Source organism: Neurospora tetraspora (genome assembly GCF_033439725.1).
Source record: "Neurospora tetraspora strain CBS 560.94 chromosome Unknown B0H65scaffold_1, whole genome shotgun sequence".
Classification (NCBI taxonomy): Eukaryota; Fungi; Ascomycota; class Sordariomycetes; order Sordariales; family Sordariaceae; genus Neurospora; species Neurospora tetraspora.
The window spans coordinates 369,613-389,975 of NW_026944383.1; the positions used below are offsets into that span (position 1 = coordinate 369,613).

Below are 20,363 nucleotides of genomic sequence, written 5' to 3' on the forward strand. Positions count from 1 at the left end.
TCGTTGTACACCTATAGAGACCAAATCATCAGTTGGTGCAGTGTCTTTTCTTCCACTCGATTGCCGCCGCTCTTCCATAGTCTTCGCACGGTTACACAATCACACAATAGTAAAGCATATACAACAAAGACTTCATCAATATCCAAGACTCAAAAAATGCAGAATCGCGCTCAAAATCAGAAATCCATTGCAAGCCTCCCTTTAGGTACACTACATCGTACGCTTCGTGGAGCCGAGCCGGGTCGTCAAAAGCTTCTGGTCTTCTAACTACGTACCCGAGTCCCATATCTGCATCCAAAATGCCCGAACAGCAAATAGCAAATATACACATCTAAGATTATAAAGAACTGTCACCCAAATTCGGCGAGCCTCTCTATAGCCCTGTCCTCTTTTCAGATTGTCAAAGCTGGCCGAGCAAAGAAACCTCCCCAAAGCGACATAAAAGGACCCCGGTCACTCTGCTGCCTACATCGGCACAGAATGACAAGGTAAAGAAATCCAGCATATATATGTAAACCACCCGAACCCATTTCACGTCTTATCACATTCGCATTCCGACCACATTTACTGGCTGCCACGGGGCTTGAGGACAACGGTAGCAGTGCCACCCGCACTGAGGCCGACCTATTCAACTTGTTAGTGATTTGCGGTGTCACAAGAGACAGAAAACATTGCAGAACATACCGTGCAGCCATTGTTGCCAGAGTATTGGCCGTTCTTAAGCCAGCACTCTCCAGAGACATCACCCGTGATCTCCATGTCGAAGTTGAGGATAGCGGTGGAAGTGGGGGCGTTGGGGAAGATGGAGATATAAGTAATGCCGTCGTCACTCTGGCCAACACCAACGTTGACAGGCGCCCAGTTACCGGCGCAGTCGGGGCAAGACTTGGAGTTCCAGGTGCAGGCATCATCGACAGGAATGCCCATGTTGTTGACGTAGTACTGAGCGGTGGTGGACTGGCCCTTCCACTTGTAGTAGGTAGAGGACACAGGGTTGGTGAGAGGGTACTGGCCGCCGGGGTTGGTATCGAGAGGAACGACCATGGCCTCGTTGCCGGGATAGTCGGTACGGCAGATGGCAGCGTTCTTGGGGAGCATGTTCTTGACATAAACACCGCCGGCACCCTGCTCGCAAAGGGTAGGGTGGCTCTCACGGGTAAGCTCAAGGAAGCCGTCGCTGTTGCAGTAGAGACCACCGATAGACTGACCAGTGGCACCCTGGTTCGACTCAGGCCACTGAGTCTTCTGGTAGCCCGGAGGGCAGGCGTAAGAGCACAGCATGCCCGGCTGGCAGGGGCCGGAGATGGGCTGCTCGTAGTTGTTGATGGCCACGCCCTTCATCAGCTTACCAACCTTGGCAAGAGTGGTCCATCCGGACAAGCCAACCCAGTCAACGCCGAGGGCGCCATAATCGCTGGGGAAATGGTCGCAGCTGATCTTGCCGCTAGGGAACTCGCTGTCAAGTCCACCGCCAGAGAGGTCCAGAAGAGGAGCCGCCGACGAGGTGGCAGCGGGGGCCGAGCTGGAGGTCGAGCTGGGAATAGGGCTCGAGGAGGTGGTCGGGATGCTCGAAGTGGTGGACGACGAGGTGGACGTGGAGGTGGACGTAGAGCTAGAGCTAGTCGATAGCTCAAGGAACAGGGCACCGCCGGGGACGCTAGCGATCGAGGTCGAGGCAACGGGCGGGGGAGCGACGAACGAAGGCTTGGAGGAGCCAAGGACGACGAAGCCACCCTCCTTGATGCCCTTCTCCGCCTCATCGGCATCGACCTTCTTTCCGTCTAGGACATACTCGACGACAACGGGACCCGGAACTACCTTGGTGACCACGACAGTACCGGCAGGGGCGGCATCGGCGCGCTTGTCAACCCCGGCGTGAGCGTGCTTCTTGGCGTGGTGGTGACCGTGGTGGTTGTGAGGCTGGGCGACGACACCGGAAACGGCGGCCGCGAGGGCGAGTCCAATAATTCCCTTCATTTTCACTGGCTTTGAAGCGGGATGATGTTGTCGAGGACAGGGTTTCTGGGATTGGTGTAACGGGCTTTATTTACAGAAAACTGAATGCTTGCTAACTATCAACCGTCCCTGTCAGTCTTTGTTTTCTAAACCCTTTGTGAATCTCTTTGAGGCGAACAAAAAGATCGCCATTGTCTGGAATCGTTCACCAGGCACACCTGATCCCGCCCGCGCCGAAGAGTGGATCGAAGTCGAACATTTTGCAGAGCTACTCACCTGCTGGTCTGGATGGGCGTCTATACTAGACAACAACCTAATCCGAGTTTCTAAAAGAGTGACACCGCTGTTGTTCCAAATGAATGTGGTAGAGAATCGAGGACTCTCTGTTGGATGGAAATCCTGATCGCGAAAAAAGCGAAAGGGCACCGATGATGTGGGAAGTGGAAACAACCAAGTTGAAGGAACCGTCCAAGGGAGTGAAGGAACCGGAGCAAGAAAGTGGAGGAGGCGGGCCCCCTCAAGTATTGTACACCACTAGCGACTGCTGTACCCCCTTCTTGGACAGACCTAGAACCCGAACGAGCGTGGTACGAAGGCGTGCGAAGCGAGCGGTGGACAAGGTGGGCTGCGGTGGGACGCCGGGCGGAAAAGGAAAGTGACTCGAGCGAAACAAAATGAAGACCGTGACAGGGCACGCCCTAGACGCTTCCTGCCAGGAACATGGGGAACCACAACCAGGCAACTCGCCGTGTTGGTGGTCTGGCTCCTGTCGTCTGCCAGTTCGGGCCACCTGCCCTGGATGCGCCCGCCCTCCTTCCACGGTCTCCCACCGGACCGCTGGACAGCCAGTGGAGATCCCTTCTTCCTTGGCGAGATTGCGCTTTCAACAATGTCCCATTGTCTCTGTGTGTGTGTGGAAGGCGTGCCCGGTGTGCCAACCAGAGCGGCTACTGCAAGGCACAGGAACCGGAACCTCGGCAGGAACGCAGCATTGGATTTTGGCGAGAGAGGAATCAGGAACCGTTCGCTGTGATTGGCGGGAGCTCTGTTGAGTGTTGCTGAGGTCTCACTTTATCAACAGGGGAGGAGATGAGCAGAGGCCACCCTCCATCATGGGCGACGGGGAGATGGAGATTGGCCAAGATTGGCCAGAGGCTTCTATTTTTCCATCACGATGCCAGAGGACGTCATTCATCAGTAACTTTCCACCGCTTCGGTGTTTGTTTCATTACGCTGTGCCACTGCCCTGCGGCCGCGCAAGCACGACGGATGATGAAGTGGACATACCTTGAATACCCTCTTCAACAATGAGTTCCCCTAACGCCACTCTTCGATGCCAGCCAGAGGGGGGAGAGCATACATACGCAAACTCTACGTAACTCTGCTTCGTATAAAGTCAGGGCTTCCCGGTTCTCCCCAGTTGCACCAACACAAGGCCTTGCCGACCCGTTCCCCCGTCGCTTGAAGTGCCGAGAAATGTATTTCTGTCCTCCCCGGCGGTGACAGTGACAGCCCACACAGAGCCATTCTCTGGGCTGTTGTCCGATGGCATTTGTGACCGTCCCATGCTTTGTCACCATGAGAGAGGCGGCCCCGGAGATTGTGTTAATCACTGCTTCTCTCGGCCTTCTCTCATATGCTCCAAAAAGGCGGGCAACTGTCCCCAGGAGTGACCCGGATAGACAGCGCGGTTTGGCCTGATCCCGTTCATCGTCAATTGAATCCCTGCTGAATATTGTCAAAGGCTTCTGTTCCTGACTAACCTGCTATGGTTTAGGGCGCATTCGCAAGCGGGCTCCGCCTTTGTGGGCAGGGTGGGAATGGTGGGTCGACTTGCGATCCAGCAACAACCAGGAACCTCATCAAGTTGTGTTTTCGCTTCCCTTTTCTTAGGACCTTTTATTGATAATAGACGGTGCTGCTGTACGAGTTCCAAGACTTCTGGCGAGAGGTCTCGGTCACTTGTCGTTGCAGACCTGTCGACGTGAGGTGGTTGTCGGAAAGGAGAGATGACAGCGGTCAGTCCGGTTGTAAACAGACCTGCGGCCGGCTTTCCCAGCGTCCAGCTGCATGAGAAACGCTCGGATGACAGGCACATTGCGTCCGACGGCAGTGACATCGGACGAATCCAGGCATGATCACCACAAAACACGGTATGTGTTCTTGTTTGTTTCTTTATCTTGCCTCGAATCGAAACATCAAATTTTGCCTAATGGTAGTATTCTGCTGGACATTGCGCTGTTTTTTCTTCTCTTTGATGAAGGGCTGCTCTTTCATGCACTGCTTCAAGCGTTTTCCCTGTCCTTAAATCGCACGGTCCATGAAATCCTGGCGTATACTATGTATAGGTATCCTTCAATGGATGGCTGTCAAGCTTGGTTGTAACCTCAACACCATTCCTCGAGTTGAAGAACTGACCGTTATTTATCGCCCTTGAACACCCTGCGGGCCATCTTTCGCTCCAGCTTCGGGTTGATTAAACCCCTAATCTCGGCTGAACGACTGCCTATGAAAGCGGCTCTCATAAATTGTTATAGCAACCGTCGGAATGCATCCATGATGGCGGGATGCCACGAACATTCCACTGCATTATGGAAACTGACAGGTTACGCCAAGTCTCAACATGTCGCGGTTCTGGAACGCCACATATGATGGCCCAGATGATGCCCATCAAAACAATCTCCAGATCGTCAGGAATGTTAGGAGGGACCCGAGCCCCATACGATAGATCGAAGAACGAGATTGTGCTAGCAGGGGAGATGAGGAGCTGTCTGTTCTGACTATCATCAGCATAAAATATGTCATTGCTGGCTCCATGTCTTTTGGCATTCGCATGAGCGAGAGCAAGATCTTTGATCGTCGAAGCGATGAAGACACGAGAATGATCGACCTCGTGAAGATATCCAGACCCCAGGATGGAATCGAACACATCCCGCATTGTTGTCCGATACAAGAACCGCCCGGAGTCTGGCCAGTCTTGTGTTTGCCGATCATCATCTCTGAGCACTCGATATTGGTTGGGGCCGGGCGCAACATTGTCAGAACTCAGAAGGAGCTACAACCACTTTTCAAGAAACTTGATCTCTCTCTGGTCCACTAATGTCGATCAGTTCTGATGCATTTATAATTTGTAGCTGAACTTCTTCGGTCAGAGGCTCACGGGAGTACACTACATGGACAGGTGGTGTGAGGTTACTGAGGTATAGTCCGAACACGCCTAACACCAACATACAAGTTGGCAGTTCATGAACAGCACTCAGCAATACGGCACTCGATTTTCGGCCGACCAAAACTGTCATCTTCAGATCACACGTGTGTAATCGGGTTGACAGTTAGATAACACAAAAGCACTTGCTCTGCCTCTGTGTTTCCGACCAACCTTCAGCAGCCGGCTTTTGGCATTTTTTGTAGCTGTCCAAACATTATACTGTCAACAGAGAATTTGACGGACCTGGTCAAAGTGTTATATGATACGCTTGGCCATGCCGATGTGGCATCTGCGAGTCAACTTGGTTGATGCGGAACACCAGAACATGCGAATAGCAAAGGGGGCAGGTAAACGTTCTCGAGGTGTTGACTCCAAGACACTGTCAGGAGTTGCAAACCGTACGTCTGCCAACATAATCAATACTGGCTGATATAGTGAGATCATTCCTGGCGTCTACATTTTTGAAGAGCAGCAGGACGTTTTGGGTCGGTATCATGGTTTATATCAAGCAGATGGGGAAGCGGCTCTTCATCGAGCAGACGCCTAGCTAACCACCCAAAAATCCGGCTACTGTCGCACAGCGAGCAGTTAGTAAGTAATATGTGGTATCAGTGACCGCACCACGCACGAATGTTTGAGAATGGGCCTCAATGTCGGTTTTAATACAGACAGCTCGGCTGTGGTCGGTTTCGTGAAGACGATGGAGGCATACTTCAAGATACGTAATCCCACGTCAAGCGAATAAGATTACATTACCCGGATGCCTGCGCCACTTGATCTCGCGATACCTCTTGATGGCGCCTCGGCGCCGTGGAAGAACTGGTGTGGTGTTCAGCTGAAGGATTCGGACACGAAACAACACAGCCACCGCTCAGCCGTAAGCGATGAATGATCTTGACCTCTACCGCTTCCAGAATCGGGCCACAGTTGGCGATCCGAAAGGAGACCTGGATAAACCTGCTATTTTGGCTTGTTGTTGGCCGTGGACTTTGCTCAATGACCTCTCGTCCAGTGCCGACCCCACTTCAATAGCTGGAGCGCCGAGTAGCTGAGATGACTTGGAGTATTTTGCTAATAAAGCGCCAAAACACCAGTAAGGAGACGTATCTGATTTATACTGTGCTGGATGAAGCCATATTCGAGTAAATGAGATGGCAAGACGTAAGCTTTCCATGTGAGACCAATTGGCTTGATGATCGGTGGTGGAAGAGCTGAACAACGCTGGGGGGGCTGAGGTGACGGAGGCGCACAGATGCAGCCAGACACGCCAAGGCTGCAATGTCCAGCTGTCAGGATGAGGTCCGGCAGCTGCCAGTCAATCTACGATTGGACAGCAAACAGTCTTGGTGGGGTTACTTCGGCCATTCCTGAGTCTTGGCGGTCTGTCAGCCTGTGCACCTCCACACAACGAACCCAGCCCATTTTTTCCCTTCCTCCCCACGGTCTCCCAGCACAGCCTTTCCTCTCAACCGCTGGCATTTGAGGCTCACCACTTTGGAAGCACCCCCAGCTCCGGATTCCACCTCCACCTCTCCCAAAACACAGCGTGCTCTTGCCATCAAGACGATCGATTCAGTCGATTGCTAGCTGTAGCCATTGCATTCTCTGTCTAGCTCTCCATCCCACCCATTGACGTGGCCCCAGCATCCTACGGTTCCAGTTGGTGCTTTTTATTCGCATCCGACTAGCGAACCGCCACTGACTACTATCCACGACTCCTCCAACAAGCCGCGCCGCGAGTCTCCAACTTGGAGCTCTCGCCACGCTCTCCAGCCACACATCAAAGCCTCCAACACATCATCGCTTGGTGATGCTGCCTGGACGACGGTGAGCTTAATACGTGATAGCATATAATTATTTGGACCATCTTACCCTTCGATTGGACGGCTTCAAGCGACGTCGTCTAGAGCTTCAGGCGACCTCATGGCTTCGGAAAAAGGGCATCTCGCGGCGACCGAGACTCCTCTCGCGACACCCGCTCCCTCACAGCTCGCGGCAGCCTCGTCCGCCCCAGAAGCACCGCCGACAGCCACATCTGCCGACGCCGCCTTTGCCCTCGCCGCCGAGATCTCCCGGGCCAAGTCGCTCAAGAGGTCCCGTGAGGAGACCCCGCCATCGCCGGATTCCGTAGAATCCTCTTCTCCTGGCGACCTGTCCCCTTCCAAAATCGCCCGCTTGGTCGGCTTTGCTAGGTCGCCTCCGCCCTCTCTAAATGGTACCGCCGACCACGATGAGGAGAGACGCCGACGAGATGAGGAGCACCACGCCGAATCGGTGGCGGCATCCGAAAACCTGACCCATAGCCCTCTGGCCGACCTCATGTCCGGAGCGCCGTCGGGGCTGGCCCGACCACCCGACGCGCCAAGCGCTCCGCCAATGTCGAGTCTGGATGCCGCCGCCGATGCTGCTGCTAGGGCACTGAGCGCCGTTACTATCCCAACGCCAAGTGCGGTTCCTAATGAACTCAAAGATATCAACCAGCCAAGCGGACCGAGCGCCCCAAGTCTCGCCAACGCGTCAAGCGAGGTGGTTAACAGTCCTGTGCCCATGGACGTTGACTCACGCGAGGATCAGCGGCTTTATGCGCCACAGCCTGATGCGCAGATGGAACCTCAAGACAAGCCTCCATCATCGCTGTCTTATCCCGGAGTCCTTCCGCATGGCGCTCCTATGTCAGCACCGGCCCCTCCTCCTCGAGGAATGAGTATGCCCATATCGAATGCTCAGGGTGCGGATGTGACGCCTCGGTCACCAGGCTCAAAGAAGCACAAGTGCCCCTACTGCTCCACCGAGTTTACCAGACACCACAACCTCAAAAGCCATCTGCTCACACATAGCCAAGAAAAGCCCTATGTTTGCTCCACGTGCCAGATGAGGTTTCGAAGATTACACGATCTCAAGCGGCACAGCAAACTCCACACGGGCGAGAAGCCGCACATATGTCCAAAGTGCGACAGGAAGTTTGCTCGTGGGGATGCGTTGGCGAGACACAGTAAAGGAGCTGGTGGTTGTGCCGGTCGCAGGCCCAGTATGGGAAATTTCGGAGACGAGGATTACGATGGTGTGAACCCGACCGGAGCAGATGAATCGGGGCTGTCGAATGTTATGTACGAGGGTGCTGCTGAAGGTGAACTTGCTGCGGCGGAGGAGGAGCGCCGTCGTCTAAGTTTGCCGGCCATCAAAGCCCAACATGTACCCGGTCAAACAGCTCCCGATGGTTATGCTGCTCACTCAAGCACTTATCCCCCAGCAGGTCCCCGACCTGGCGGTCTTTATCCTCCAAACGTTGATCGCGGGTCTGCTGGCCCGCCCACTTCTCCAAGCGTGCCTAACAACCACACTCCTCACACCAGCATATCATCCATGCCCCTTAGCGCGGGTGGCACGACCATGTATTCGCAGACTGGGATGACGGAGAGTCCTAAACCTCTAAGTCCGGGGGCAGCTCAGCCCACTGCGCTTAGTCACGATGCCCTTACGCGCCAACGGCCGGCGCCTCAGCAGCCCCATTTCAGACCAGCGGAACAAGCTCCAGCTTCCGGGTTATCACTGCCATCTCACGGTATGTCACCAGCGGCTGAATCAGCCTGGCTTTCCCAATACCCTCCTGCTGACCGAGATCCGTCCCAAGGCAACACTAGTGCGCCCGCTTCTCCGGCAACCCAACAAACGGCGGCTCGTGGACGGAGCCGTGCTTCAGGCGGACTTCCTGGACCTAATAGGTCCGGTGTGGTCGACGGCAACAACCTATTCGCCGCTGGTGAGCAAGGTGTATGGTCTTACGTGCAGCACATGGAGGACAAGTTCAAACACTTGCAGTCTATGGTGGAGGCAACGAGCCAAAACAACGCTGAGCTGGCAGCTAAGCTCAACTCACACGATCAACATATTTCTGTTTTGAATCAAAACAGTGCCGAGCTGGCGGCCAAGGTCAACGCATATGAGCAACACATCTCTTCTTTGAACCAGACTGTTACGAATTTGACGGCCAAGTGCACCAATCACGAACAGCACATTTCTGTCCTGACTGCCGAGGTCACGGCGCTTCGGCAACAGCAGCAGCATCCACATCAGCAACAACACCCAGTCCACCAGCATCAACAAGAACATCATCATCAGGAAACTCAGCAAGCAAATCTTCAAGAGCACCTACCTCAGCATCAGCAAGGGCATCAGCAAGGGCATCAGCAAGGGCATCAACAGGGCCATCAGCAGGAGCACCAACCTGAACACCAACCCGAGCACCAACCTGAGCCCCAACCAGAGCATCAGCCAGGGCATCAGCCAGAGCACCAGCAAGAACATCAGCATCAGCCAGAGCACCAGCAACAACATGTCCCTACCGAGACCCAAGAACCCCCGCCTGCAGCACAGCAATAGGAACGCGAACTCGCTCCGGAGGTCGCTGCTTGGGCGAGTGAGGCATGGATTCAGCACATGATTGGAGTTGCTGGAAAGTGACCAATCCATTTATATTTATATGGAACATGGATGGAGGCGTGATGGGGGGTATATGAGTGGAGAGTAAGGCGAGTGTTTTGTCGGACATGACTTGGTGATATCCTTATGGAAACGGAGGACTCGCATCTTTTCTGGGTTGGAGAACAGGAGGCCGGCATGGCGTTTTGATGGGTTTGACGTAGCCAGGTGACGTCTGGTCCGGAATCTAGAATCGGTTTCGCAAGTGTTGCTTTTTGGTTCTCGATTTTGGGTGTTTTGTCCTACTAAATGGTAGTATCACTGGCATCTCTGCGGCTTCGACAATCTTTACATGGTGGGAGGATGGCTCCAAGAGGGGAATCAACAACATAACCGCGCTTTGATGGTTGTGGCCCACGTTGAGTTCAGGCCGAGGTGAAGCATGATGCAGTTGAGGCTGTCCGTCTGTCCGTCTAACAAGCCCGTTTTGTCTTGCTTCTGTCAAACAAGTTTTGCGATATGTAAACGAGCGAGGTTTGTAACAAAGGCTTCAGCAAGAGCCATGATTTACAAAGACGGTTGGAACAACACGGAGGGACCGGAGAAACGCGAAAGTGTCGAAAGGCAAGAAGCACTGCATGGGGAGGAAAACATGCGCTCGGTAATGTATGATACAAGGCCACTGCGCTTGGTCAGGATTGATGTTCAAGGTGCCAGCGTTGAGACATGTAGTCCATGGTCCATGGTCATGTCTTTTCCTGAAGTTCTGGATAGACCCAGCAAACATCACTAACTGTTAGTCATTAAACAATGATATTTCAAAGCTCCTTTGCATAACCTACAAACAATGAAGAGAATTGTACAAAACATGTCGCACAATCTGAAGCTCCCTCCCCGGCCGAGGGAAGGTGCCCCGCTCTCGGCTCCGGGTGTCTTGAAGTCCCGTCGTGCAGCCTCCGGTTCCCGGCAGAAACGAGCAGGAACGACGGGAGCTTTCGGGACCCTGGCCCCTGCCGAGGTCGCCCCACACCGAAAACGTCATGGGCACCTGACAAGTACAACACTAACAATAAAGCACTGGATACACTGTGGGAAGTGTTAGTGCAAGCTGCAACAGTTACATTCGCACCTGCTGGTAGGGCTCCAGGGCGTCATGAACATCAACCCCTCGCTGCTGCCAGTTGTCAAGCCATTCATTTGATGCCCTGCGCATTATGATCGTAAAACCACCAGACGGACTCGAGCATCTCATCGCTCACCTCGGTTGGTCCCATTTGTTCAGCTGCCAGAGAGACTGGTGAAGTGTGAACATTGCTTTGTTAAGCCCCAAGTCAGAAAAGGTATGTGCGTTGCTCAAACTGTACACTTATCAATCCTTCACCACGGTCTTCATCTTATTCCTGCTTCGAGATATGAGAAGACGTATTTCCATAGCACCTTCCAACTTTTCTCCTCGTCATAGCTTCCTCAGTCATGACATGAACCATGGCTGCCACATCAGGAGAACCCCTCGCCGTCTTTCACTTCTTTCTTGCCATTCAAGCCCCTGCCCTGCTACCTGCCCGTTCTCCTGCCTGCCCAATGCTCGCTGCATGTCGAATGTCCCATGTTGACTGTATGAACTCTCTATGAGCAAGGAAGGCGCGTCACCATTTCTCGCCACACGTTAAGCCTGACAGCGTCCGCTGTCGTCAACTCTAAACATCTGACCACCACTCTGCACCGTACCTTCTTGTGGGTACCTCAGCTACGACCACCGAGGGAGTCTTACCACGCCTCATTAAAACCCGTCCGGTCCATCCTCAGTCAAGGACCGCCCCTTGATTTTCTTTACTGAGGTGAGTAACCAACTACTTAAACTTCCATCACATATCTCGCCATGGCAGACGCCTCGGGATCCCTTCCTTCGCCGAGCGGTTCCTTGTCCAAGAAGAAATCCGGCAAGAAGAATAAGAAGAACAGCCAGAAAGCGGCTCGCAGTGTGATACCGGTGCTAAAAGAGGTCGATGGAAACGCAGTTCGTCAAGATCCGGCCCCAGCCTCTGCTGGCCAGGCTTCCGGCACTCCGTCGAATCAAAAGGAGAAACAGCTACACACCAAGACTTCTGTAAGTGTCTTCAGTTCCAGGTTTACCACCAGAAACACTCTCACCACGCACATACTAATACCCGTCAAGATACCGGACCTGAAACCCCTAACCAGTGTTGGTGCTACTACCACTGCCAGCGCCAGCGCATCATCGGGTTCTAGCAATACAGCCTCACACGAAAAACCGGCCAAGATGTCAAACAACGACAAGAAGGGGGTCACGGATGAGTCCGCCGACTTTCCGATCTCGGAGCCAGCAACTACCAACCCGGTTTCACCTTCCTCCACCCAAGTCGATAGTACCGGTATTGATTACGCTGATGCTCTCAAGGATGGCTTGAAGGAAAGTGGTCTGAAGGAAGGAACGGAGGAAAACGTTGAAGATCTTCCGGTCGAGGGCACCCGCGAGGAGCCAGCCGAGAAGCCTACCAAGATGACCACACTCCCAATCCATGACAACACAACTCGAGAGAAACCCAGCAACGCAGACCGCGATGCCGAACGAGAGAAACAAGCCTTATACGACGAATATCCTTCACTGTATTTCGAGGGCAATGACAACGAGCTGGCGCAACTGGAGCGTGATAGAGCCAATGCCTACCAGGCCGCCGGCATCAGATTTGCACCATTCAACATACCTTTACAGCGAAGACTTCAGACCCTGGCGGTTCTGCTACACTCGCTGAGTATTGCCACAACCGTCTCTTTCTTCTTTTTCTTGTGCGCCATCCCTCTTTTTTGGCCATTGATCATCCCGTACCTCCTTCATATGCTGCTTAGCAAAGCAGCAACTGATGGAGAGTTGCGCTTCCGCTCAGAACGGCTCCGGCACTCTCGAATCTGGCGCTTCTTTGCGGATTACTTCCCAGCTAAGCTGCACAAGACGCATGGTCTTCCCGCTGACAGGAAGTACATTTTTGGCTATCACCCCCATGGCATCATCTCACATGGCGCCTTCGCCGCTTTTGCCACCGAGGCCCTTGGATTCTCTGAGAAGTTCCCTGGAATCACCAACAGCCTCCTTACCCTGGACAGCAACTTCCGCATCCCGATTTACCGCGATTACATCCTTGCCATGGGCCTCCGCTCGGTTTCGAAGGAGTCAATCACCAATATTCTCAGCCGCGGCGGGTCTGACGGTCACGGTGCGGGTCGTGCTGTTACCATCGTGATCGGTGGTGCTCGAGAGTCGCTGGAGGCTCAACCCGGTACAATGCGCCTCGTGCTCGGCGAGCGGAAGGGCTTTGTCAAGGTGGCCATGCGCACTGGCGCCGACATCGTTCCCGTCCTCGCATTCGGCGAGAACGATCTATACGATCAAGTCAGCCCCAAGAGTCATCCGAACTTGCACAGGCTTCAAATGTTTGTGCTGCGAACTCTCAAGTTCACTCTGCCGTTCTTGCATGGAAGAGGCATCTTCAACTATGACGTGGGCCTGATGCCGTATCGTCGGCCCTTGAACATTGTCGTTGGCAAGCCGATCAGGGTTACACAGAGGGCCGAGAGCGACTTGAAGACAAGCGAAATTGACCAGCTACACGGTCTTTATTTGAAGGAGCTGGAGAAGATGTGGGAGCGCTACAAGGAGGGTTTTGCCCCAGAAAGAATCGAGGAAATGCAGATTCTGAATTAGGATTTTGAGTGGATAAGGGACAGGTGGAGGTGGGTGAAGAAGGAAAGGGAGGAGGATTGATACCATATGGATTCCACATTCATTAAAAGAGGCAGATAAGGGGGAGTAAGGAAATGGATGGCCTCGACAATTTGCTATGTACTATGAAAAGGGGCGGACATATCTTTATTACTATGCGGGGAAGAGGATATGATTAGGTTCAAATTACAAAATGGAGTAGTCTAAAAATACACATGTTTGTTCGGCCCACTGTTATCAAATCCTCCTGGCATTTTCACATGTTCGATTGGAACCTTGTTCTGCGTCCCCTCTCCAAGATGTTTTTTTATGATAACTTGACAATTATGCGTGCACATCTTCTGAATACACTTCAGTCATCTTTGGCTCTCCCACAATGTCCTATCTATGCGATCCAATATCAGGCAGGATGTTGTTTGTCAGTCATGAAAGCCACTCCTACGGTGCAAACCTAACTTAACTGTGCAAGCAGCAAGCAACAGGTAACGAGCAACGAGCCTCAACTCTACCCCTGATTTCGGTTCTGTAGGTATGTTCCCGTCGGGTCGCCCGAGACCACGGACCCGGGGAGTTGGTGACCCGAGGACTAGGGAACTCTTTGCTTGCCCTTTTCTTTTCTCATCTTTTCTTTTCTTTTCTTTCGCTCTTTCCTCTTTTCGCTCTGTACTTATGTTTTTCTTGGCTCAAATCCAATGACGATCATCATCTTCCTCCAGTAGGTACCTGCACGAACACAGAACACACCTATCATAATGTAAGCCTCTTTGTTAGTCGACAAGTATCAGAAGAGTGAGTGACATATACATACACACTTGGACTACCTACATGGCTAGTGTATGTCGAGAACTTAAGTAGTTTAAATCAAGTTTCTTCGAGAATAAAACAGTTTCTGGGGATGGGGACGACGGCGGGAAATAGGTAGGTAGTGAAGTCCTTGCATGGATACCTTACTGTACTGTTTCCGATGATCGATACGTTGCTTCCTTATTATCTTTTCTTTTCTCTCGAGTTATAAGACAGACTGGCAACATCCGAGGAACGATGAGGATGAAGATGTTCGTTCAGCTCGTCTCCCTTGCATAGTATACTAAGAGACATCTTCGCTACCGGCTATAAGCTCGACGTAGCTGATCATGTTTTGATCAAGTTTATTGGAGTGTAGTAGCTGAATCAGCAGCAATGAGAATTATTTGCTGTATGTTATGTTATGAATGCATAAGAGATCGTCGCCTGCCTGTCCGCAACATCGAGACGTATTCGGGATGAACGAGAATGAAGATATGCAATACAACCCACCCAACCAAACTTGACGTTTCGGCGTCTCCGTCAAAATTGTTGTTGTTGTCATCACCAAGTACCGAACTTCCAACTTGAATGGTTCGATGTAACATCCCAAACGGCCCGTCTTGTACTTGTTGCTTCTTTACCCGGTAACCGAGTGAATAATGGCCATTTGGGATCACAAAAATGATACAGTCTCGAGAGAAATGCCACGGCGCGGTGTATTATGTATGGTACGTCCGTACGCACCGATATTGGCTCGGTTGGGTATTGTTCGCTTCTATCTCGTCTCAGCCCGTCTATATGAAAAGAAAAGATTCTAACTTCCCGTCCCGTATTTCGCCCGTACTTCGCCCGTACGTCCCGTATTTCGCCCGTACTTCGCCCGTACGTCCCGTATTATTCTAGAATGCCTCGTACGTAGTCAAGTACTCAGCCTCAACTTCCTTCCCCTTCCCGTCTTTCCGTCCGTCCCGGCACGGTTGAGAAAAGAAGGTTCGGTAAGAACGGGAGAGCAGAGACAGATAAGCGGCTGGATGCATCTGAAACGAACATACAAGGAATCACAGAAATAGCTTCAAAGGGGGGGTTATTTTGGTTGCTTTAAGCATGGTCAATGTTGCTGTCGCCAGCTATGATATTGTAGCTTCAATTGTTGGGACCAATTGGTTGATCCAGGCAACGCGATGGACGCGTCGGTGTAAAATTATAACCTTCAAAAAGCAAAACACCAAAAACTCCTCGCCAGCCTTTGAAATGCTCAATGATGAAAAGCCAAATATCCCTTGGAACGCCTCGCAGTACTATTGCCACTGATGCATTCCGAAAAAAAAAAGAAAAAGCAGTCGGTCAGCTGCTATGTGTGGTCCCCCTTTCCTTCAACCTCTCGTAGAACGTATTAATATGGATCTAAGAAAGATTCGTGGAGAGAAATCTTGAACAGGCATCGAACTCGAATTTGTGATAAGCCTTCGTAGTGTGTCTGTAGGGTGTTGGTTGTCCTCCTCTCACGTCCGTCGAACCCGCTTCCAGATTCGCTTCATGACGCCCTTCTCCGAGGTGGTGCTTGCCTGGTTTTCCAAGCTTTCGTTGAGTATTGGTTCCCCGTAAAACATGCCCTTGTTCTCGAATCCACCCAAGGACATTGACTTGCGGGTATTCCGGTACACGGGCTTTTGCTGCCATCCGTAGATCTCGTTCTCGTGCGCCCGCAAATCGGGACGTGTCAGCGTCATGCGCAGTGTCATTTCGCGGGAATTTGCGGGCGCCTGAGCATATCCGCCAGCTCCCTCCGCAAACATGCCGCATCCGTCTCTTAGAAACGTCGGATCACTCGACGTAGCGCGTTGAGGATGGGGTCTGCTTTCGAATGCTTGGGGTGTTTTGGGCGACTCCGGATCCGCAAGTGATGGCTGATCGCTGTTGAGAGAGACATGCTCGTCGTCGTCATCAGCCAAGAATGTACCCATGGCCCAGGTATCTTCTCCTTTTTGCGTCGACTGAACCTTCCTTCGACCAGGGCCAAGGGGCGTCTCCATGAATTCTGTACGGATTATAGGCCCTGCGCCGAGCGCGTCCGTAGAGGGGAAGCCAAACTCGATGGCCTCATCGAACTTCTGAGGAGAGGCAAGATAAACGCGTAGTTTCAGTCGAGCTTCAGGATCTTGATAATGGGCTGCAGATGGGTCGAAGACCGATTCGTGTGAGCTGTGCTTTGGTGTGATGAGCGATAGAGTGCGCGCCTTCCGGTTTGTGTGTCCGTCCGAGTTAGCGACACTACCTGCCGAGGTAGGTGCTGGCGACCCGGTTGCCAGGTCATTATGGCTTCCTGGTCTGCTCGTCGGGGTAGGCATGGATGATAGGCCGAATGGACGCTTGGATACAGACATTTGCCTGCGGAAAGACGGTCGCGTTTGTTTTGGAGATGGAAGGCTATCCCTCAGGTTTTTATGGTAATCGTCTAGGAAAAGACGCAAGTCCAGGTCGTCTTCTTCGTCGATCCATCGAAAGCTATCATAAAACGACTGAGGTAGTTCTTGGCTGATGGGTTGCTCAGCACGGCTTTGGACGCCGTCTCTGGGCTCCGTCGTAGTTTGCAGAGATGAATGCGACGACATGAGGCCCTCCCTATTCACACTTGGGTGGCCACTGGTCCTCCTGTTCATCTTGTAAATAGCCTCGTCTGCTGCGTCCAGAATGACGCTGGCACGGAGACGCCTTGCAAGAGCAACCTGCTCTTCCCGGGTTAACTCTTGTTGCCGCATGTTGTCGAGAGGTGACTGTGGTACTTCGAGAACAGGAGATGGCAGGCTCGGTTCTCCTCCTAATGGTCCCCGCCCGTTACGACTGACAATTTGCTCCGAGCGACTTTGCTGTTTGTGACCCTTTTGGCGTTTGAAGTTGGATATCTCGTCGTAGTGTCGTGTGATGCCGTCGATGAGGTAAGACTCCCGAGCAAAGCGTAGCCTTTCGAGTGTTGAGAAGTACTGTAAAGGTTTTGTTTAGCCAGGGCTTCAAGAAAAAAAGCAGTTTTGAGAAACAAAATCATAAGAAACGTTGATCAAGCCATCTAATATAACGTGTATGGATCACCAGCATATGACGGGCAGTTTTAAGGTGGCATGGGCAAGGGCAAGGGGTCCCTGAGCAGCTTTGACTGGCAGGCGTTGGACCTGCATGCTGGAGAGTCAAATGAAGCTGCAAGTGTGCGGAAGTGAATTGAGATAGGATCCCTGTCCAGGTACAAGACATCCCGTGTTCACTGAACGATACGAGACGCTGCACCACCTTCTCTGCCGAACATTGCTCAATCCCAGCAAGCAGTGCTTTGAGGTTAAGCTAGGTACCAAAGAGCCTATCCTATGGAGCTCGACGCTTGCGTTGTTCACTTCAGCAGCTGGAGAAAGACCGAAAGAGTATGCATCTGGGAAAGTACCGCCGTCATGAAAGCAGTCTTGTTGGCCAAATCAAAGCCAACCGAGATTTGCCCTTGCTGACAGGCACTTGCTCGTCAACCAATGTGGCATGAGAAGCCTCAAAGAAGCAAAATCTCAATTGCTTACTGAGGCGCGAGAAGCGCTCAGCGAAGAGCTGGACCAGGCCATCCAGGCCCGGTAATATCAACTATTGGTGGGGGACGGTCATCCCATCTGTCTGCCAATTCTGCCAATCTCTGGGGTAGCTCAGATGGTTTCAACGCCTCGAGGCGCTAGCTCCCCACTTCCCCAATCACTAACGGGGCGGCTGTGATGCTCTGATGGTGGTGCGCGCGGGTGGGTGTCATCGCCAGACAGAAGTAAAGGTGAGGAGGCTTCTAATTGGACATGACTTGTATGAAATATGCAGGATCTAGCACTTGCTGCAGGAACCAATAGCGGAAGGGGACAGGCGAAAGAGGGGTGATGCCCAGAAGGGAAAAAAAATAACAATGAAACTGGGAGGGAACTTGGCTCAAACACCATGAACATCAAGTCTCCGTGCCGGCATCAGATATAGAGTTTGGGGATTTCGGGTACACACCTTGCGCTGTATTGCCAATGGCAGAGCCTCAAACTCTTCCCGGGTCATCTGTGGAACCGCATTGGCCTGACTTTGTCGTGTCCCAATGCTGCTAGATCTGGAATGGGTAAATCGCTTGTGTGTCGTCGGCTTGGTGTCCGTGAAACCATGTCCTGGATACTCGAACGGCTGCTGTGGCTTGCCGTTATGGTCCATATGCTGATGATGATGTCGTTTTGTCCACAGAGAGAAGAACGGACTGGGAAGTCGGGCCAGCTGCTCGCTGTGAGCCGAATGCGGCCGCTGCCGCCGTTGAGCGATGGTTTTGGCAGCAAAGTTAGGCCGGCCAGAGGGCCCAGCCCCATCAGCCGAAGCCACAGCCGTAGGGTCAGGCATTATGGCACCGTGTTTGATGCTCGAGAAGCTGGTGCTGGAATTATCGAAATAATGGTGATATGTGCAAGGTTCGGAGGCGAGACTGGTTGTCGAAGTTGAGGGAGACAAGTAGAATGAGCGGTAGACAGGACTCCTTGGAAGATCGACGTCAACGTGAAATGGACCGAACTCGTCTAGGCCCAGGTCGGGTAGATGATGGCGCTCGCTACTGCCGGTATAGGGATATGAAGAGTCGTCGAGGAAAGTGCCGATGTTGGTGTTTTGGTCGTGCTTTGCGTTTGGGAGAAACCTGAAGGGAAGGTGGAAGGCAAAATCTCGCGGACTCCTGTTGTCTATCGACAGAGGTGTCTGGGGAACGTATGTCCATGGTTCAACAAGGGGCTCATCGTCTAGCTGTTCTAGGCGCTGGCGAACATGGTGATCTGGCGGAGTCGGTGACGGTGTCGCTGCCCCAGTGAACGGGGTCGAATCCCCTGGCGGACAGCCAGAACACCCTGCCGGACACCCTGCCGGACTAGCCTTTGGCTCCAGGAGAGACAGGGGCATGAAGAAGCTGCGGTCGACAGACATGTCATCGAGGTCGAGCAGGGCGTGAAAGGCACCAATGCCATTCGCAGGCACGTGTGGCACATGTTGCTGGCCATCTGGCATCACGAAGGCGGCCGCGGAAATAGCGCCTTGAGACTCCCGCCCAACTGCAAGGCTGCCCATCTCGCTACCTCGCTACCACCCAGCCAACTCAGTCACAAACCGCGAGCGTAGCAACCACCGCCAATTGAGCCTGAACAGCGTAAGCGAGGCTGTGATTTAGTGTGATGGGGATCCTGACGGCGGCACCTGATGAGACGTTGAAATGTTCCCCAACTCCTCTCTCCACGTCCGTCGTTATTCCTGCAGGGTCCAGGTCCCTTTTTTCCGACCTTTCTAGCTCTCCCACAGCTCTCCTAGCGCTCCTAGCTTCGAGGTCTCTGTGGGCTGCTCCCAGTTTTAGGATCAAGATGGGCTGATGCCAGGTCAAGAGGAAGCGAAACCGCAAACGGCAATCTCAGAGTAGAAGATCACAGCGATCAGTCCAATTTGCTGGACTGGGCTTCTGTCCGATGGTTCCGCTGATGTGCTGGTTCTGTCTGTTCAATGAGAGACGTTGTCGTCGTTGATCGTTGAAGATAGCGGCGAAGATGATGACAGTTGATGTTTTCTGGTTGGAAAGGAAAAATTCAATACGGGGTCCAGGGGCAGTGCTTGAAGACCGCTGAGTTGCTGCTTCAGTTGTGACAGATGCAGGTGAATGGAGCCTCTCTGGCGCCGCAGTGGATGGCGGATGGCGGATGGCCGATGTGATGGCGGATGCGGGCGCTGTGCAGCAGTGGCAGCAGTGGCAGTGGAGAAATGGAGATCGCTTCAGGCTTCTGCTTGTAATTTGTTAATGGAGCAATATCGCACCTGGCATCCAATGATCCAACAACCGCCACGGTATTAACCGTAGTGTACCGATGCCGGTATCATGTGATGGATGTGATAGGAGGCAATTGCCGTCGATGATCGTTTCCTCTTCAAGGGTCTTGTCGATATTGATCTGGAGTCGCCGCTTAACTCGGTTGCAACTGACTTTTGATGGAGAGAGCCACTGCTGTAAGAGAGTGGGTCTAGGATGATTGAATGAAGGACGAAGAGAAAAGGAAAGAAAGAAAGAACACTTTGAAATTATTCTGCGATGAGAGATGAACTCGTCCTGAATCCACCCTTCCTCTTTTGTTTAGGTCTCCTCGGTTCGAAACAGATGGGGTACAAGTAAGGGGGTTCTCTGAGGGGTTCTCAAACGTAAATACCAAACGGTGATTCGGTGCCAGTGTTCGGGACCGATGA

The 20,363-nt window shown here is 52.7% G+C and overlaps 4 protein-coding genes across 4 annotated transcripts; 2 read left to right on the top strand and 2 right to left on the bottom strand.

Annotated features, from left to right (window-relative positions):
• Positions 1-415: 415 nt before the first annotated feature.
• B0H65DRAFT_2563 (uncharacterized protein) lies at positions 416-2,385 on the bottom strand. Its single transcript, XM_062822560.1, has 3 exons — positions 2,233-2,385; positions 685-2,068; positions 416-624 (listed from the first exon to the last, which is right to left on the bottom strand). The coding sequence occupies exons 2-3, from the start codon at positions 1,975-1,977 to the stop codon at positions 565-567; spliced, it is 1,353 nt and encodes a 450-aa protein (XP_062685558.1). The 5' UTR covers positions 1,978-2,068; positions 2,233-2,385; the 3' UTR covers positions 416-564.
• A 4,547-nt stretch (positions 2,386-6,932) lies between these two features.
• B0H65DRAFT_2777 (uncharacterized protein) lies at positions 6,933-9,569 on the top strand. The gene is made up of 2 exons (XM_062822834.1): positions 6,933-8,726; positions 8,796-9,569. The coding sequence occupies exons 1-2, from the start codon at positions 7,088-7,090 to the stop codon at positions 9,542-9,544; spliced, it is 2,388 nt and encodes a 795-aa protein (XP_062685559.1). The 5' UTR covers positions 6,933-7,087; the 3' UTR covers positions 9,545-9,569.
• A 1,713-nt stretch (positions 9,570-11,282) lies between these two features.
• On the top strand, positions 11,283-13,421 carry B0H65DRAFT_2802 (diacylglycerol acyltransferase-domain-containing protein). Its single transcript, XM_062822869.1, has 2 exons — positions 11,283-11,690; positions 11,760-13,421. Exons 1-2 carry the CDS (start codon positions 11,463-11,465, stop codon positions 13,302-13,304), a joined length of 1,773 nt encoding a protein of 590 aa, XP_062685560.1. The 5' UTR covers positions 11,283-11,462; the 3' UTR covers positions 13,305-13,421.
• A 2,189-nt stretch (positions 13,422-15,610) lies between these two features.
• On the bottom strand, positions 15,611-19,208 carry B0H65DRAFT_504318 (uncharacterized protein; the record flags this gene model as incomplete). Its single annotated transcript, XM_062827901.1, has 5 exons — positions 15,611-17,069; positions 17,261-17,335; positions 17,581-17,693; positions 17,801-17,930; positions 18,121-19,208. The coding sequence occupies 5 exons, from the start codon at positions 19,206-19,208 to the stop codon at positions 15,611-15,613; spliced, it is 2,865 nt and encodes a 954-aa protein (XP_062685561.1).
• Between the last annotated feature and the right edge of the window lie 1,155 nt (positions 19,209-20,363).

Excerpts from the sequence above, each read along its gene's own strand:
- B0H65DRAFT_2563 (XM_062822560.1), bottom strand. The coding sequence starts at position 1,977 with ATGAAGGGAATTATTGGACTCGCCCTCGCGGCCGCCGTTTCCGGTGTC. Across the intron at positions 625-684 it reads CTGGCAACAATGGCTGCACG|GTCGGCCTCAGTGCGGGTGG; the intron begins GTATGTTCTGCA and ends CAAGTTGAATAG.
- B0H65DRAFT_2777 (XM_062822834.1), top strand. The coding sequence starts at position 7,088 with ATGGCTTCGGAAAAAGGGCATCTCGCGGCGACCGAGACTCCTCTCGCG. Across the intron at positions 8,727-8,795 it reads GTTATCACTGCCATCTCACG|GCAACACTAGTGCGCCCGCT; the intron begins GTATGTCACCAG and ends ATCCGTCCCAAG.
- B0H65DRAFT_2802 (XM_062822869.1), top strand. The coding sequence starts at position 11,463 with ATGGCAGACGCCTCGGGATCCCTTCCTTCGCCGAGCGGTTCCTTGTCC. Across the intron at positions 11,691-11,759 it reads AGCTACACACCAAGACTTCT|ATACCGGACCTGAAACCCCT; the intron begins GTAAGTGTCTTC and ends ATACCCGTCAAG.